The sequence below is a fragment of the Leptopilina boulardi genome, unplaced genomic scaffold, assembly GCF_019393585.1.
Source record: "Leptopilina boulardi isolate dan_hultmark-lab unplaced genomic scaffold, ZJU_Lbou_2.1 LbouV2_354, whole genome shotgun sequence".
Classification (NCBI taxonomy): domain Eukaryota; kingdom Metazoa; phylum Arthropoda; class Insecta; order Hymenoptera; family Figitidae; genus Leptopilina; species Leptopilina boulardi.
In genome coordinates, this window is record NW_026137923.1 from 1,798,698 (window position 1) to 1,819,400 (window position 20,703).

The 20,703-nt window shown below is 28.4% G+C and overlaps 1 protein-coding gene across 4 annotated transcripts; it reads right to left on the reverse strand.

Moving 5' to 3' along the window:
* Positions 1-616: 616 nt before the first annotated feature.
* LOC127286443 (uncharacterized) lies at positions 617-14,924 on the reverse strand. 4 transcript variants are annotated; one of them, XM_051312875.1, is made up of 6 exons: positions 14,711-14,924; positions 6,506-6,592; positions 5,969-6,194; positions 2,269-2,440; positions 1,768-2,021; positions 617-1,678 (listed from the first exon to the last, which is right to left on the reverse strand). In XM_051312875.1, the coding sequence occupies exons 2-6, from the start codon at positions 6,565-6,567 to the stop codon at positions 1,364-1,366; spliced, it is 1,029 nt and encodes a 342-aa protein (XP_051168832.1). In that variant the 5' UTR covers positions 6,568-6,592; positions 14,711-14,924; the 3' UTR covers positions 617-1,363. The 4 variants fall into 4 exon arrangements, with proteins under 4 accessions (XP_051168832.1, XP_051168834.1, XP_051168835.1 ...); XM_051312877.1 differs by lacking the exon at positions 14,711-14,924 and adding an exon at positions 11,192-11,271; XM_051312878.1 differs by lacking the exon at positions 14,711-14,924 and adding an exon at positions 6,893-6,937.
* Between the last annotated feature and the right edge of the window lie 5,779 nt (positions 14,925-20,703).

A 20,703-nucleotide genomic window follows, 5' to 3' on the forward strand; every position in this document is an offset into this window, starting at 1 on the left:
ATGAGTAGAAAAGCGATGTTCTCTCTAAATCTGAATCAGTAGAAATTTTACTAATTCAATCAGTACTTTTCATTATAACTGAAGTTTCAGTTATTTTTTGAAATTTACTAATATAATTAGTGAATATATAAGCAGTAGAAAATAACTTATGTAAATCAGTAATTTGTATATAACATAACCTTTCAAATTAACTGTTAAATCAGTAGATTTTGCAGCCGCTGCCATATGTTTATATTACTGATTCAATTAGTAATTCATATTTTACTAATTGAATCAGTAAATTTCTACTAATTATCAGTTGCTCAATTCTCGCTATGACAATTAGTAGATTTCTACTGCTAATCAGTGAAATATGACTGATTCAGATTTAGAGAGTTCCTTGTGCCCTCCTCTATTATTTCTAAAAAAAATTTAACCCCAAATCCACTGCCTTTACTATTCCTTCATTAATAGGAATTCCTTTATTGCCAAAATTTTTTTAAAACAAATTCTCTATCTATAAAAGGATTTTATTTTACTTTAAACAAAATAAAATTTCAGTGATTAACTTTTGTCAAATGTCATTTTATTATAGAAATATCATTTTTAAGCTATTGAAGTATATCCTAATGCAGATATATAAATAAAATATAGTGGAAAATTGTTCTCATAAATTATCGTGAAAGTGCATCTCTCTAAATTCATTCGTGACAACACAGATGGAGAAATGAACATTTGAATGGGGGTAGAGAGAGAGAGAGAGAGAGTTATGGGAAGAGAGATGTACTATGGCTGCTGGTAGAGTATGAAGAGAAACACGGAGTTTCTCGGTAAAGCTTCGTTACGCGTCCATTTGCCGTCAGCTGAAAGACACCAATTTATAATTATTGCATTCAATAGTGCCAGCACCGCACTCGCGACGCCAACTCTCGATATTACCAGCTATTGTGCAGTTTAGATTCTATGCCCTCTCCTCCCATGTTACCTCTCGACCACTCTCAACGGGGTCCACCCCCGTAACTCCATCCACCATTTCACCGACTTTCTCTCCTCCACCTCGTTCTCTGGCATTTCAGAATTTATAAAATGAAACGAAAATAAATACATTTCTTTGGTTTCTCTCCTTTTGTTTGTTTAAAGACTTTTTTTTATTATTACAGAGAACAAAATACAGCTTCCAGACAAAGGACCCTAAGACTTGATACGGAGTAACTTATTTCCATTGTCTAGATAAACAATATATATTACAACAATTGTTTGTAGACAAAATTTAATTTTAAATAATATCCTATATATATAAGTATAGGATTTATTTTATTTATAAATGTAGTCTTTGAGATTTAATTATAATATTAATTTAATGAATATTACAATGAAATGTTTTCTAATGAGAAAAATATAAAAGTAATTTTTCCTTGAACAATTCAATATCAAAAGACTGAATTATTTTTGCATTTTTCGGTTTTCCCGTAGAATTTCGATAATCAACAAGAACTGATCCCTTTGCAGCACCATCGAACACTGGTGTAACATTCGTGATAATAGATTTTTTAATTAAATTAGGCCAAATTGCTATTGCAACAGTTACAGTGTCAACTGATGACCAACTTTTTGCTTTAGGCATATAAATTGCTTCAACTTTATTTAAAAATTTTACCGAAGATGAATTCAATTGGCCAAAAACTTCTGTCCTCCATTTCTAAAACAACAAAAAAAAAAGTTTTTAACTAAAATGTTAAATAATGGATAATTTTATTTTTACGATTAGAGAAATTTTAATTAATTTACCTTATCAATCCGAGAATTAAGAGCAGTATCCCATGGAAAAAGAATACATGGTTTCTTTGTTGAGTTCATGACTATAAAATTGCTTTCAGGGTCAATTGCAAAATTAAATTCAACGTTAGGCATTTCATTTCCTATGCCAGCAACGCTTGATCCCATTATGATTAATTCACCCACATTTTCAATGAATGCTGATTCAAGTCTCGTGGCCAGAGCTAAATTTGTCACTGGACCAAGTGCAATTATAGTTACTTCTCCTAAAATTAATTTAATAAGCCCGTTAATTGTGTGTTTATTAATAAATTATTGCATGTTCTTTAATAACTAATTATTTAATAATAATTATTATATTAATTAGGTATCTAATAAATAATAATTAAATTTAGCCCCAGTATGTGTCTTAAATTAAATAGTTAATGGACTTGTTCCATTTATAAATTTATTTCAAGTCTAATATGTAGATTTTTTTTATGTTTGAATTTTAATATGCAATTGTATATTTACCAGGATGCAATTTGATTAAATTAATTAAAGCCACAGCTGCCAATGAAGATTTATCAACTTTTGCTATAATTTCCTCTGTAAATTCAAAATCACCAAGTCCATCATTTCCAAAAAAAGGAATACCCTTATAATGGTTTATTAGTGCTCTTTCTGCACCTCCATAAACAGGAATCTGTTTTTTCAAACAAATGAATTTATTTTTTTTATTAAATACGTTACCGTAAATTATTAATAAATAAAAATATTATAATGATTAACGCAATAAGAACCAAAAAGTATCCTCCATTCATTTGTTATTATATCGGATTTGAATCGTCACAAAGTGACCTGGATATTATATAATAGTTCCACTAACATTTCTATAAAAATATCTTTAGAATCTACATTACCCCAGGCGGAAATTTCCAACTGGCGCGGATTCCAGCCAGTACCGACGTCGGTATGACTGTACTGGCTGGGATCCGCCTGCCAACCGGCTAGGTATACAGGCATTATACCGAAAAGTGACTTGACCAGGAGCGCGCTGGCAACCGGCTCGGTACAGCCATTCCTACCGTCCGGGAACCGGCAGTAAGGAGTCGATGTATTAAGAATTCAACCGGCTGGGAACTGGCATTGCTCTGACTGCGGATTTTCGTTCTATAGATTTGAAACTTATTGATATTTTTTATTATGTATACATTTGAAAAATCCTATCGCTTGGGGGTTCAAACCTACGCTTATAATCGAATATTTACGCACCGAAATCACGCACGCTAACCACTACGCTAAACTCGCATGGAACTTTCAGATTGTAAATGCGTTCTTGAAGTGTTGCCAGCTTGAATAAAAATTTAAAAATTCTTACGCCGTAATGAACATTTTTTAAATACGAACTGATGTTACAGGTATATTTTAAATATTTTATTCAATGTATACAGTAAAACCCCGTTTATCCGAGCTCGCTTTATCCGAGGTCTCGATTATCCGAGGTGGTGTCCCACTAGGAAATTCTGTATTATCTGAGTCTAGTCTACTTCATCCGAGTTATTTTTAATTTTAGTTTTTTATAAATATGAGTTTATTTTTAATAAATTCAAATTGTTTAAATTATTATGAAATATATACAATATTATGTTCCCGTTTGTAATAAATAATAATTGTTTAAACAATAATAATGTTAAATTGTAATAACAATTCGGATTATCCGAGTTTTCGCTTTATCCGAGGTAGGTCCGGTCCACATTAGCTCGGATAACCGGAGTCCTACTGTATTTATGAATAATTAAATATTTTGCCTAAAAAAAGTTTGTTATATTTTTATCATTCTATTTTTTTAATACATAATATTTCAAATATTTATTCTATTAAATAATTTTAGTATGAATTTTATATTGTGTAACAATTTTCAAAAACTAGAATTCATATATAATTAACCGCACAATTAGGTTTTTTAAACTAATGTAAAATAAATAGATAGTAAATATAAACCTCAATTAATTATATATTTGACATAATTATTAAAGCTAACTTTACTACAAAACAATTTAAAGTTTAATTTAAAAATTAAATTAATTAATAATTAATTTGTAAATTATTATTTAAATAATTATATATTTATATTTACCATTATTAATTAAATAATAATATTATAATTAAATTAATTATTGTAATGATTAAAATAAATATATATGATTACACAGAAAAACCTAATAATTACTCAAGAAAACCTATATATTTGTCCTTATTTGATGAAATATTTTCTTGATCCAAGAAAATTTTATTCGTTTGAAGTAAATTTTCTTGGATCAAGAAAATTAGGAACTGCTTTTCTTGATTCAATACTATTTTTTTGCAGTGAACTGATAATGGGAATTATAATATAATAATTATTGTTGAGATCTGCAAGTCGGATCCGCCTCAGTACCGAGCCAGTACAGATTTAACATCCGGCATTCTTCCGACGCCCCGTAAAAAAATGAGATCTGCAGGCGGAACAAATCCAGTACCCCGACAGTACTGACGATTGTACGAAGGCGGATCCGAAAGTCGGAGCTGAATTTGTACCGCGTGGTTTGTATTTTGGGATCCGAATCGGTACAGACCATCGGTACTGGCGGTCTGTACGGGTGCGGTTCGCATTCAGGGCGCACTCACACCTTTTGGCTGCCTGCCTGCCTGCAGGAATTGTCATGGCAACATGTAGGAGTAACAGAGAGAGAAAATTCAAATTTGAATTTACTATCTCTGTTACTCCTTCACGTTGCCATGACAACTCCTGCAGGCAGGCAGGCAACCAAAAGGTGTGAGTGCGCCCTTAGGCTTCATTATATACTGATTCATCTATACCAAACAACACTAAATCTACACCGAACAAACGATATTCTAATTTTAAGAATTTTCAACTTATTTTAAGAATATGCGAGACTTAAATAGGCGCCACGAATATATTCTTAAATTAAGAATAGAATCTTCTTATATTAAGAATATTTTCTTAGAATCACTTTTTTAGAATATAATCTTAAAATAAGTATATTTTCTTCTTGTATCAAGAAATATACTTCTAGCAGTTTTAAGAATACTTTAAACTTAATTATCAAATCCATAGTAAGACCTCTCACTCTTTTCATGGTGTTTATATTATTACCTACACACAACACACAAATATAAATAATAATATAAAACATTGCAAAATAGAACAAAAAAAGCAGAAAACAACAACAACGTTAGAACACTCGTCTTTATCGATGCTACACTGAAAAAGCAATCGATAACAGCTATATAGCTATATACACGTTGTTGGATCGTGGCGACGACTGCATACACGCTTGACAGTTTTCGCGGCAAATAGAGGTAATGTTGACCACTTTTGGTAATCAACATTTAATCAAAAAAACTATAATTATATTAATAAAATAATTGCACGACGACTCGTTAGTCAATGGCGACGCGAACAAGCTAGCAGCACGTCAATTCTAGCGCATATTCTTGTTTTAAGAAGAAGAAGATTTAGTACATAGAAAATATTCTTAAAGTTAGAATCTGCTTAAGAATATTATTAAGAATATTTATGTAAGAATATAACATTCTTAAAACTAGAATATTTTAAGAATATTTTTAAGAATATTTTTTTAAGAAAATAATAATCTTAAAACTAGAATACCTTTTTTTCGGTGTATTATCTAAATAAATGATATTCTTATATTGACATTATTTTTCTATTGCAAAACTTGTGCAACAGATTAACTATCTTTTGTCCTTTGAAGAAAGACATTGGTAAGCAAATTAAAAATTGTTTATATCAGTAATAGATAATGTAGTACTCGTTTCCTTATGTGTGTAATCTTACAGTATCAGTTACTCACCAGCCTCGTCCCAATTTTAATTGTCATGGGCTTTAGGCATATATTATTAAAACAACACTCAGAAAAAAATTTGTTTGAAACAATTGCATTTAACTAAAATTATTTATTTTGATCGAATGTCTTAATGTAATATTTTTAAATACGCATTTATTGGAATGAACCAAATTTTTATTTGAGTTAACTAAACTTTTTCATTGTGTCAAACAAAATAGGTTAATTTATCAACTATTTATAGTTAAGTCAAATTAACTTTTTCTCTCTGAGTGTAAAATATTGAAATACATTAATACAAAATAATAAAAACTCAAGTTGAAATTTAAAACAAATGTTTCGGTAATTTTTTCTTTGTTACTTACATCAGCCCTTTTTGCAACAGTTAATATTTTCAATACATTTTTTTCGACGTTTTTTTCCTTAGTATTACCATGTGTACATGTAATTGCAATTATTTCTATTTCGTCCTTGTGCATTGCTTCATAATTTAATGCTAAAAGAATTGCTATAGCATCATCACCTCCTGCATCCGTATCGATAATGAATTTTCTTGGTTTTTTTAATTGTGTGATGTGTGGACTTGCGTGACTACAAAGAAGAAAACGGACAAATTCTTTACAATATGATTATAATTTTATATTTATTTAGATAATTAATATGTAAGTAAATATTTTCATAAATAATAATTAGATAAATAATTATTGACATAAATAATATAAGATTATAATTAACATAATTAATTATTAGAAAATTATTCATGTAATAATTGATAATTAAGTAACTATTTTTATAATTAATAATAAGCTAATATTTGCAGAATGAAAAACTAAGAAAATTAGTGGTTCTGATTGAAATTTTTGTTTTATAGAAAATTTATGAATATCCAATGAAAATCTTACCTGTTCAAAAATGTTGACAGTAGATATAAAGAAGCTATCAGTAACGAGTTACTGGTTCTCATTTTATAGATATTATTCCGTAATGTGCTGAAACACAAAAATTATATAAATATGTATTTTTTAGTATACTTATAAAAATTTGTTAAATTGAAACAAATTTTATAAAGCATTTTTTAATTTAAATTTAAGTCAAATTTTTTAAATTTATATGCTTTCACTTGTACGAATTTTTAATCATACCAAGTTTTTAATAATGAAAAATTTCCATAGAAACTAAAACCTTTAATAATAATAAGTGACTTTTAGAATTAAAAAATATCACAGACTGACTTCTTATATTTGATCATTATGTTTGAAAGTGAGTTTAACACTGTTGTTATTTCCCACCCTTTAAATTTTCTTGATCAATTGTTTTTCATAGTTATATATACAGTTCATATAAGTATCTATATCTGAGAATTCTATTAATCGTCGTCTGTATCACTTCTTAGATGAATTGAAAAATAAATAAAAACTGGTACAATAATTTATGGAGACCTTTTTTTATAACAGGAAATATGCGAGATTGTATAAAGAATATAAAAATATAATGTATAATGTAACGAAAAGATAATGATCATTAATAAATAAAGATAGCATATCTTTCGTTAATTCAGGTTGCAATAATTAATAAACAAATTTTTTTTCTGTTTTTATTTTAATTTTTGTTTGTTTATTATTTTTTTCATTATTATTTTGGGTTTACTTTATAAAAATAGATTAAAAAATTTTTAATTAAAAATAATAAAAGAAGGACAAATATTAAGTGATACCTTAATCTAAAAATAATTAATGCAAATATAATTTAAATGTAATAATATTTAAAATGTTAGAATATAAATTGTGATGATTTAAATTATTACGTGAGCGTAGGAGGAGAATTATTTTAAAAATTAACTTTGCACACAGTACTGATGCTAAAAACAAGAAATTTTCAAGCATTTACATACTAGAATTTAAATATTATAATTAATTCTACAAATGATCTCCTACTTATGATAATATTTTTCTTTTTATTCCACCTAGATATCAAAATATAAATAATTGTGCGAAATACCATAAAATACGTGTGTATATATTAGTAATTACAAAAGACTAACTTGTTTGTACCTAATTCTTTTGTAGCATATCAATATTTTTAAAAAAATGTCAGTTTAACAACTTTTATTTTTCATTACTAAAATAAATAATAATAATAATAATAATAATAATATATAGTATGAAGATATCGATCACTCCGAGTCAGGTAATAAAAGAAAACACAATTTTTAACGTTTTCAACGGCTCAGCCGTCCTCTTCAGAAAACTAAAAATTTGTTATTACAAAAAAAATAAAAAATAAATATTTTTTCACAATCATTGTAGAAGATTATTAAGAACAATAAAAAAAAATCGGACAAGTGCGAGTTACACTCGCATTAAAACCGAGGGTTCCGTACCCTTAAACCTAAAATTTAAGGGGTTAAAGTGTGAAGGCATGTGGAAAAATTCCAATTTTGTTTAATTTTTCCTGTAATGTGAGCATAAAAACACATAGATAGACACATAGTCACATATAACGAAAATTATCAGTTTTTCCTTAAAAACGCTATGATTATCAACTCCAATCATGCTCACTATATTTTTTTTGTAATCTATACGTAAAAATACATAAAAATGTATAAGTTTGAAGCCCATTAGATAATATTTTCTTTGTTTTTTGAAGAAAATTCATGATTTTTATAAAAAATTATCAGTTTTTTCTAAAAAACTCTATGATAATCAACTCTAATCGTTCTCGCTATTTTTTTTGTAATCTACACGTAAAAATACGTAAAAATGTATAAATTTGAATTCCTTAAGATAAAATTTTCTTCTTTTTTTATTCGAAAAATCCATGATTTTTTCTAAAAATATGAGTTTTCCTTAAAAACAATATGATCATCAACTCCAATCGTGCTCGCTATATTTTTCCTGTAATCTACACGCAAAAATACGTAAGTATACCAAATATGAACTATCTTGGTCAAATAGTGTGTGCGCTAGGTGGATTAAACGCTTTTTTTCAAAATTTTTGATTTTTCCTTGACAACGCTATGTAAATTGATCCGAATCATGTTCGCTATATTTTTCCTGTAATTTTCACGTAAAAATACATAAGTGTACCAAATTTGAGCTCTCTATGGAAAAAGATGTGGCAACCAGAGGGGGGGTACATAGTCATTTTCAGGGATTTTTCGTAAAAATTCATGGTTTTTCCTTGACAACGCTATGATAATCAATTCCTATGAGATTCGCTATATTTTTCCTGTAATCTACACGCCAAAATACATATGTATACCAAATTTCAGCCCTCTAGATAAATTCGTGTGGCCGCTAGGGGGGGGGGTACATGCCTTGCTTCACTAGTCTCATTAATAGGGTTCCCCCTTCGGGTACGGAACCCTAATTATAAAAAAAACCTTTATCATTGGAAATTAAATAAATAAAATTAAGATAATAATAATTATAAGAAAACTTTTAAAATTGTTAAATTTTAAAATTCCTGTCGGCGCACGACGTATAATTTGACACTGATCGAAAATTCAATAAATACAATCAATAACATGTAATTCTGAGGTCGTTAACCTCAAATCAATTAATATAAATAGAGAAAGACTAAGTAACAGTATAGTCAAACAAGAATGAGTATTGTGAATATTTTCTATCGTTAAGGAAATGAGTGTAACAATTACTAAGATTCTGAATGTCATCTTTTTTATTGATTGCACTTTTTTGTAGATTAATGTGAATCATTTCTGAAATAAGTCGTTTATTTTCATTTGATTCATTGTCAAGAATATTAAAATTGTCCCAGTCAAAGTCATGTTTTAGTAAGTTTCTATGTGTTGCGGTAACACCCACTTTTGATTTTTTATGTTCATTAATCCTTACTCCCACCATTCTCTTTGTTTCACCAACATAAGAAGCAGGACAATTCATATACAGTTCATACAGTTAAACTACATTGGTATTTTCAGATTTTTTATTTTTATCTTTACCTTTCTTGATCAAATTATGGTTCAAAACTCTATTATTTACTGGAACAGTTCCCAATCAAAAATTTACTAATGGCGCAGTAATGGCGCAGTACTGACAAATACTGGCGCAGTACTGGCATCCAGTATTGGCGCCAGAGTTGGCGTAACTTTGGGATGATAACATTTTACCAGTATTGGCTACCAAAGTTGATACCAGTGCTGGTAACCACTGCTGGTTCAGTACTGGCCGAGTACTGGTACTGGTTTCACTCCAGGTAATACTTTATTGGTATACTTAGGAAAAAGTGTCTGAAATTTTTAGTAACCCAACACAAATTAAATATTAATTAAATTAGTCAACTAACTAATTAATATTTTATTATATAAAATCGAAAACACAAAGAATTTTCATTCCTTCTTATAATATATATTGCAAATTATTATTTTAAAAAATCAAAAAATAAATATTAAATTATGTTTATTATAAAACCAAAGTTTTTATAATATATATAAAAACAGTTCAGTAAAAATAAAAATGTTTATAAAATAATTATAATGTATATAATTATGCAATTAACTATTTTATTATTTTATTATTCTCTTTAATTTATTAATTATTATATCAAATATAAATAAATTAACATTGAATTCAATTCAATTTACATAAAACAAAATTAGTTTACAAATTAACTCATCACAAATATAATGATTTAATAAATAATGAATACTGATTTCCTGAAATTAGGTAATTATTAAAAAAATTATCTAAATTATTTTTAAATTAACATTAAATTTTTATTTATAATTCACTTTTGGAAGAAACTGAAGAATTACATCCAGAAACAAATTACAATAATTTTATTGATCATTGAAATATATAAGTTTGTAGGTTTAACTATTTTTTATAATTCCTATTAAGAAAGGTTAATTATATATTTTATATTATTGATAATATAACATTTGTGCAATTTTACTTGAGATTGTATTTAATTTTTTTAATTAAATTTATATTATAAATTTTATTTTAAAAAATATTAATTTTTTATAAACAAATTTTTTTTATTTTTAGATAGACTGTCTATCGTACAGACGTCTATTCCTCTCTTCAAATGAATTACTTGAAGAAAATTCTCTTTTTTATTGTTTCTGAAGAGGGCAGCAGTGCTGCTGAAACGTAAAAAGAAATAGTTTTGTTTTCTTTTGTTCGCCTTGACTCGGAGTGATCGTTATCTTCATGTTTTTTATTATTTATTTTTAGTTTGATCGTTTAAAAATTTTTTTGGTTTATTGCATATCTGAAAACAAAAAAGAAAATCTTGCAAAATGTTTTAGACTTGGTCTCAGAAAACTTTTTGTTTAAATAATTTTACCCACAGAAAAGCAAAATAAAGTACATTTTAATAAAATTTTGATTCTCTCACTCGGTAGTATTTAATAATATAAGAAGATGATATCGATCATTCCGAGTCAAGGATTAAATAAAAAATAAAAACATTATTCTTTACGTTTCAATGGCACAGCCATCCTCTTCAGAAACTGAAAGTTTATTACAAAATATAAAAAAAAATTTTTTATAAAACTTTAAAACATTTTTAAAAAATAAAAAAATATTTCTTATAAAAAAATAAAATTAAATGACTAAATTTACCTTAAAAAATGAAAACATTATTCAAAAAAAACTTTTTTTGACTAAGTAAATTTAAAAGTGATTAAACGTCTCAATTGACACGATTGCTAATAGACACTGATCAATTACAAAGTAGTATGAAGAAGCGTAGAGTAAATTAGGTTCATTGACCTTATTTCAATAATGTAAATAGAGAAACGTCAAGGTATTATTAGACAGGGATAAAAGTTATGAATATTTTCTATCATTGAGAAAATGGAAGTAACAATTACTGAGATTTTGAGTGTCATCTTTTTTGTTTATTGCATTCTTTTGCAGATTAATATGAATCATTTCGGATATCAAGCGTTTGTTCTCATTTGATTCTCTGTCAAGAATTGAAAAGTTATACCCTTTGATCAGAAAGGGTAAGGACAAAAACAAAAAAACAGAAGTAACTAATGTTGTTTATAAATTAAATTGCAAAAATTGTACCGCATCTTATGTTGGTGAAACAAAGAGAATGGTGGGGGTTCGCGTTAATGAACATAAAAAATCAAAAGTTGGTGTCACTGCTACTCATAGATCAGTGTCTATTAGCAATCGTGTCAATTGAGACGTTTAATCACTTTTAAATTTACTTAGTCAAAAAAAGTTTTTTTTTGAATAATGTTTTCATTTTTTAAGGTAAATTTAGTCATTTAATTTTATTTTTTTATAAGAAATATTTTTTTATTTTTTACAAATGTTTTAAAGTTTTATAAAAAAAATTTTTTTATATTTTGTAATAAACTTTCAGTTTCTGAAGAGGATGGCTGTGCCATTGAAACGTAAAGAATAATGTTTTTATTTTTTATTTAATCCTTGACTCGGAATGATCGATATCATCTTCTTATATTATAAAGTACATTTTAATTTTGAAAAATAAAATCAAGTTGAAAAAATTTTGATGAACAAAATATTTAAACAAAAAGATTCATCGGGTTCACTCTAAAACTTTTTGTAAACTAGTATTAATCAAAAAGAAAATCTATTTGAGCCAATACTGGCTCAATATCGGCTCAGTACTGGTTTGCCAGTACTGGGAGGGTAGTACTACACCAGTACGGATACAATGAAAATACCAGTACTGGTTCAGTACAGACTGCCCAGCCTCGGCAGCCAATACTGAACCAGTACTGCGCCAGTAATCAACTTTGGTATAATACTGAAATTTTTGGTTGGGTTAATATATTATATTTTCTAAGCATAGAAGAAGTTCTCTCATATAAATTTTGTATGTATGGTAAAAAAGCTTTTGGTGATTTTTTATATAGAAATGAGTTTAAATTGTTATTTTTCTGAATATTTGATTTAATTGAGAAAATGCGTTTCTTAATGTATTTATCTATAAAAAAATTGGATAATTATTACGAAGTAAAACTCTTTTAACATAATCTATATTTTTTGAATGAAAAGTCTTATGTAAAAGTTTTATGGCTCTGTCAGTGAATTTATAAATAATAGCAATTTTTTGAGAAATCGGGTGTTGTGAATCATAATTGATCGTTCGTTCTGAAAAAGTAGGTTTCCTGTACCTAATAATAATAAAATTTAACGATTATCGTAATTTTAATATAAATAACAATACACGAATATTACATTAAATAATTCACTATATTTAAATAAGTAAAAATAATGTACCTGACAACTGTTACTTATATTCTTAAATTATTAGCACTTATATTGTTAGTTATTATTGTTATTAACCCCTTAGCAGTCTAGTGAATTTTTTTTTCCTTTTTTGGGTAAATTAACAAATTTTAATAAGCGTATTCGTTCAATTTCAAAAATTTTTGTCGCTAAATTGTATTCGACATTTAAAAAATTTTACTTGGTCATCAAATTTGATATCAGCCCGTGTAGAAATTTATCGTAGCCTTCCTAGAAATAGATTAATGCTAGACAGTATTTGTCGTGGAAATTTATTCTGAAAAAACTGTCCTGGCCCCGAAAAGTAAATGTACAGTTTTTCCTTTATTTTCTTTAATATGAATGCTTGTCTAGAATCTGGCTAAAATTTGTCTAGGACACTGATTTTAAAATTCAGTACAAGTTCGTATAGTAGGTTGTCTAGGAATTAGCCAGGCTCTGTTTAGGATAATGATTGAAGAATTTAGTACAATATGTCGTAGAGAAGGTGGCACTGCGAATTCGTTAATCTAGCAAACGAAATCAGTACTTGACATAGTGCACGGTAAAATCAAACCAAAGGTTTATTATTGTATTATATTTTGTTGTGAAAAAATACCAAATTTATAAATCTAGTGATCAGTTTCCATATTTTTGCATTTTTGAAGAGTGTCAGTGTGCAGGTTAAAATGTACAGCATAAAACAAACATTTATTAGAAAAAGGACACGCGATATGTGTCATTAATAGTCTCAGAGGTTGTCTCTCAAAATATACAATCTTTATATAATAAATAATAAATCTTGACAATTTTGAGTGAATTTTTTGTAATTGCAAGAATATATGTATATGTAATTAGTTATCAATATACAAGTACGATTTTTGTAGTGAATGTGTTTCTGTTTTAAAGAAAAAATCCAATTTAACAAAAATGTATTACAATTAATTTCAAAAATGTAAGAGGAATTGTGTTATTAAGAAACACTTTTGTAATATAATTTATGTTAAACAAACGAAAGAGTAAAATTGAAAAATATTCTTTTATATTTACAAATATCAATTATTCTATGTATAGGTAGAATCTGCTTTTTTATTATCGTGGAACTGGCTAGAATTACTTTATTTTACTAGACAAGGACTAGACAAAAGACCTGTACAAACTCTTGACGTTGCTATAGCGTTACATCCCACGTTCAAGCCTGTCCAGTTTTCCCTTCTAGATGCTAGGTTGAATCTAGCACAACTGGACAGTTTCTCATACATTTCCACGATAAATTTCTACACGGGAGCAACTCCTAAAACTCCCGAACAAAAAAATTTGTATGAATAGTATTTATTATAAAAATAGGTATATTGAATCTGAAATTTTTATAAGTATTATGAGAATCTGGCATCAAATTTGAATATAGCGACTCCACAATCCCCTGAGTAACAAGTTTCCAGCGAATTATGTCAAATTTAAAAATTTTTGGTCGTCATATTGGATTAAACATTTTGAATTTTGTAAATCTGATATCAAATTCGGAATCACCGACTCCAAAAACCTAACACTTAAATCGAATATTAATAATACTTTTTTAATGGCATTTTTGTCATGGCACGTATATACGCACGTGCAATAAAGCGAAGGTGGAGACTGTTAATTATTATTATTATTTATATTTTTTATTGTTATAATTGTTATTACTTTAATCTTAGTAACAAAACAAACAATTATTTTACAATAATAATTTTTGTAATAATAAATAATAATTTTCAGTTCTGTTCAGCAATAATTATTATTACTAAATATGTAACTATTTTTTTTTTATTTCTATTTAATATAAAAATGCTAAACAAAATAAATTTGTCGATATGTTATAGCTAAAAAAATTTTCAATAATGTTCTTACCTTAATCAGAATATTGTTATAAACGCTTTTATTAAGGAAACAATTTTATATTATTGCTACAATGTTATCTTCTAATTTTTGCACACGCAATTAAAAATAATTAACGCGAACTTGTTTGACGAACGTCAAGAAAACAAATGTTACAATGTTACAAATAAACTTTGTTCACTCACCGGTGTACTGAGTGAATTTGCTAAAATTTAAACATTTTTGTAGTATTCAGGTAAAACTTTTAAAAATTCTTTAATCAACAGGTTCTAGTCAACTGGTTTTAAATAAATTTGTTTTTTTTTTATTTACGTTACTAAACATTTATTTAATAGAATAGGAAACATAAATATATTAACCTTTTCTTATTGGTCAACACTATATAAAATTGCGTGTAACTTTTTTTTTTTTTGCAAACAACTATATTTTTGTTATATATAAATGAATTAATATGCAAATGAATAAAACTATTTGATTCAAGAAATGGAAATTCTTCAGACAATATTTTATTATTTTGCTTAATAACCTAATATTCTTGATTGAATACTTTTTGGTACTTCGGGAAAATAAAATATTGGGTTGCGATAATAACATACAGTGCCGCTCAGCAGATTTTGCCCACCTTTGAGAATTTTACGCTTGGCGAAAAGTTTTATATTTCTATATGTGTAATATATGTAAAAAAAAAATTTTTTTTTTTAATTCGAAATATTTTTTTTCTAATTCTATACATAAAAATAGGCATTTTTTATCTTGAAAAATTTTTTTCTAAAGCCAACCGTTCTCGACTTATTACTAATTACAAAAAGTGCTGATTTTCAAAAAAATCAAAATATGTCAAAAAAAAAAAAATTTTTTTTTATGTCTAAATATTTTTTTTCTAATTCTATACATAAAAAGGCACATGTTTCTTCTCAACAATTTTTTTCAAAAATCAATCGTTCTTGAGTTATGACTAGTTGAAAAAAAGTGCAGTTTTTTAAAACAATTGTCCATATCTTTGTTACAAATTATCGTATTAAAGTTTACAAGGAATCATTTTAAAGGTGATAAAATTAGCTTTCAAATGGCTTATCAACGATTAAAATGTGATGACTGGTTTAAAAACTGCAGCGATTTTAAAATTACAAAAAAAACCGGAAATTTTGGATTTTTATTTTGAGCAATTAAACAATAAAAAATTTTTTTTTTAATGTCTGTTTTAGATATCATAAAAGTAGAAGATATAAGCTTTCAAAAAAGTCCTCACTCATTATTATATCTTTATTAGCAACCGAAATATAAAACTTTTCGCCAAGCGTAAAATTCTCAAAGGTGGGCAAAATCTGCTGAGCGGCACTGTATTTACTTCTGCCAAGTACTAAATTTTAATCAAGTTGAAACAAGTATTTATTTCTATTAATCTTTCCATTTTCTTGGATCAAGACTATGAGTATTAGATTAAGTAAAATGTTGTTTTAAAGGAAACAACAAAACGATTTGACCCAAGAAAATAAAATACTCAACGTAAATCACTTGACATGAGAAAATAATATTCTTGACTCAATTCTTTTACTGTTCTTGACGCAAGTAAAACATTTCGCTTAAAACAGTAAGATATATTTACTTGTATGAAACTCATATTTTCTTATTTCAAGAACATTGCTGAACGCTCAAAATTACTTGACTCAAGAAAATAAATTTCTTCCAATAAGAAAATATCGTCTTGTTTCAAGTAAAGTACCTCAAGTAAATGCATTAACTTGATTCAATTAACTTTTTTTTCAGTGTAATTTATATAATAAAATTTACATAATTAAATTATATAAATTAGACGAAACATTAAAAAAACATTTTTTTAGGTTCAAAGCAAGGTTATTTGGCAACCTTGCACCAACCTTGCTACAAGCGTACCTTGCAAGCTTACTGAGCAATTTTTCGGTAAGCTTACCATGCAAGCTTTTGGTCAGGTGGGACATTTGAAGCTTGCCGCAAGGTTGCTGCAACCTTACGTACTATCTGGATTTATTGTCTAAAATATCTTTTCAGAAGACGCCTCTAACAGCTGGGAAAATAGTTTGCGCAATTTTTGCAGTCACACAGTATACACTTTGCTCGTTAATATAGGCACAACGAATAATTTTGCAATAGGGTTTAAATATTTGAATTTTTTTGTCTTTCTTACACGTCACAGCTAATTTTGTGGCAACTGTAGCAAATATTTTAGTTGGTATACAAAATTTTATCAGCAAATACTCATCAGTATCTGTAGCTAATTCATTTTTTTCTGTGTACGTTAAAATTCAAGGGAGGATACAAAAGGTGAAGGGGGTGAGGAGGAATGAGAAATTTATCAGAGTGTGTGAAGGCTGAGAAAAAGGGGGTGTTGTAGGATGCACGATTGGAGATTGCAATTTGCAGAATGGACCTAGGATAACGGTTCCGGAGAAAACGAGTTGGTGCGGCGGAAAGGCGGCAGAATGCAACGAATTCGAAAAGAGTGAGACCAGTGCCTGCATACGTAATGCCATCCTCCATTGTCAACCCGGCGCCAGGTCTCTTTTGTCTAGCGTGGCGCGCGGAACGAGCCGCGGAAAATTCTGATCGTACCCAAACCGTATCGATCTTCGACCGATCATTTGCATGCTCATTGTTCGCCCATCCAACGAAATTCCGCGGGAACAATATTCCCTGCAGTCGCGATGGTGCCAAACGCTTTTCCAAAGATTCACCAGAGCACAGCGCTATATAGTCTCGTTCTGCATATTGAAATAAGGTCTCAGGCGGCACGCCTGGTACCCCAATAATCGTTTCCTGTCATTATTGAAACCCCTTCCTGCTTCTTTCTTTTTCTTCTTCTTACTCTCTCATCAAAAATTCATTTCTGTTATAAATTTATTTAAATAATTAAACATAATTAAAAATTAATTTACATAGGATAACTGATACAAGGACATTTTTTACAAAAAAGCGATTAGTCGCAGTCAGAAGAGGGAAAAACGCGTGTTTTTTTGGGAATTTTTTTTTTCTACATTATATGTATATTTTTTTCTAAGCATTTTTGCATTCAAAATTCTACAAAATTTTAATGAAGATGATCTTTAAAAAGCGTTTTGCGGAATCAAAATTCTACTTTCATTAAGAATTTTTTAGGAAATGAGTCGAATAAAATAATTTTTATTTGAATTAAATAAACTGTATTTGTTTAAAATACATAAATGACTGGTTCAAATAGAGTTTAATTAATTCAATTAAAAATTATTTATTTCAAGTAAATATTTATTTGATAATAGTCAAGTAATCCATTATTTGAATTAAATAAATTTTTTTTTTATTTTCAATATACATAATATATAGAGAGACAAACCAGATTTGGACATAAAATGTGCCCCACCCCCCTTTCTCTCTCTGTCTTTCATATATAAAATTGTACTGGGAAATGTGATTTACGTCTCGTTACTCAAATTCTAGTCTTTCTAAATTAATTCGAGCATCGAATTCATATTCGCTTGCCGCGACAATAGGTAGAGGTGACCATGCAAAAGCCTCGGTTGTGGACTGGAACATATTTTTATGTCATCACGCTAGGCAACGATGGTATTGTTGTTGCCGAGACAATGGCAAATGTGGCGGAAAAATTGCGGAGAAAAGGTATTCGCTCTCTCACTTTCTATATATACATATATATACATATATATATATGTGTGTAAAATACTGATGACCAGGGGTGCGAGGCACCTTTATTCGCAAATGCGCAAAAATGGGTTTGCCAAATCTCATACAATTATTTGATCAACGCTTTCTGATGCTTTTATTTTTTCTGCTCTTGATTTGAGAACGCTCGATATCTTTATTCCATATTTGTTGCATTCAAAATTTTCTCTTTCAAATTTGGTTCACGGAAGGAAAAAGAATAGAATTCACTCCCGATAAAAATTTCGCACCAAAAAACAGATGTAAAAACTCAATAACACATATAATATATACACATTAAAATACACATCTAATACATTGTGCGATAAGGTAAAAATATATCCATATATATATAAGTTTGATAAAGGTGTTAATAAATATAATAATCAAATAAAATTTTAAAATGGAAGCAAGAGTAGATTTATATATATATATATATATATATATATATATATATATATTATATATGAAAGAAAAATGGAAGAGGAGAGAGACGGTAGCGACTACAATTAAGCTGGTCTGTCCGTGGCTGAGTTGTTCCATTGAGAGAATTGGCTTGCCCAGGCAACCAACTATCGGGCAGAATTGAGAGTCTGAGAATAGAAGAGCGGGGGTTTTGCAGATTATCAAGCATCAGTTGCTGGGAAGAATAAGCAACCGCCAACCGTCATTTAACTTTAACGCTCCAACTACCCCCTTTCAACCCCCTGGCAACCCTCGAGGACCAACGTCGGTCCAGGCTAATTAAATCTGCCTATGTATTCTCCTAACTTTCACCCCTCTCCTTGATCACAAATATACCTTATATTTCTTTTAGTTTGTACTGAATTCTGTTACCTCTCTCCTTTCGCCCCCACGTTTCTTCTTTTTCATATAAAACAAAAGAGTCGATCATTTTTTTTTCTACAAATTTACACGAGTATTTCTTTTTATTTCTTTAACTGCTTTTATTTATATTATTTAAAAATGATATTAACTTAGTTTTTAAATTTTCTAAATTTCTTTTATTTGCTGATGATTAAAAAATATTTAAGGTGATTTCCTGCGTTCAGGACCATAAAGATTTACTATCGGATCTTGAGCAGCTCTATGAATGGTCTTTAAGAAACAATCTATTTTTTAACTTAAAAAAATGTAGTGTCATTTCATTTCATAGATCTGTTGAATTTTCTGATTATAAATACACTATTGGTAATGAAGAGCTTACCAGAGTACCTTTAATACGTGATCTTGGTGCACTGATTGATTGTAAATTTTTTTTTACTGATCACATTAAATATACTGTAAATAAGGGCACCAGAGTCTTGGGCTTCATCACCAGAAATTCCAAGCGCTTCAAAAAACATTAATGTTTGTATTTCTCGTTGGTTAGACTGCTAAAGTAAGTTTGCTATAATACTATGGCGACCGTATCAGGACGATCTTATGGTTTTAATTGAGCGATTTCAAAACAAATTTTTGCGTTTTGTTTCCAAACAGCACGTAAGCTTGCAGCAACCTTGCGGCAAGCTTCAAATGTTTCCCGAAAGATTGCACAATAAGATTATCGCAAGATTGTTCAGAAAGCTTGCACAGTAACCTTGTAGCAAGGTTGGTGCAAAGTTACCAGATAACCTTGCTTTGAACCTAAATTTTTTTTTTAATGTTTCGTCTAATTTATATTTAGGTTTAAAGCAAGGTTATTTGGCAACCTTGCACCAACCTTGCTACAAGGTTACCGTGCATGCTTACTGAACAATCTTGCAATAATCTTATTGTGCAATCTTGCAGTAACCTTACACTGCAATCTTTCGCATCGGTTAGCTTACCATGCAAGCTTGGGTCAGGTGCGAGGGTCTGTTCACTCTCGAATACCCGATTTGTAATGTAGAGAATATAATAGGTATCTTTCGAATATTCATCAATTAACATAAGAAAATGTAAATTTCATGATTCTGAATATATTGTATTTTAAGTGGAGGTTACAGACGATTATTGAAGAGGACGTTCGAATTTGTCGAATACTACACGGAAAAAAATTTTCTGTAGAATTTACAGAAACTCCTGCGCCATCTACTGATGTTTCTCCAAATAGAGAAATATGTTGAATCATTGGCATTAAAATCTGTTAATTCTACAAGTTTGAGCTACAGTTCTTAAAAACTGTTGAGTGACCAAATTATGTATACTATATGGGGATAATATATATTTGGTAGAGTATTTCTTATAGGTTATATTCTCCTCCGAATACATTAAATTCGCGGAACATTATTGTATAAATTAGTATAACTTCTATGTAAATAAATTCATCCTTCAATAATTTTCTAACAAAAAAAATGAGGAGCAAGTTTTCA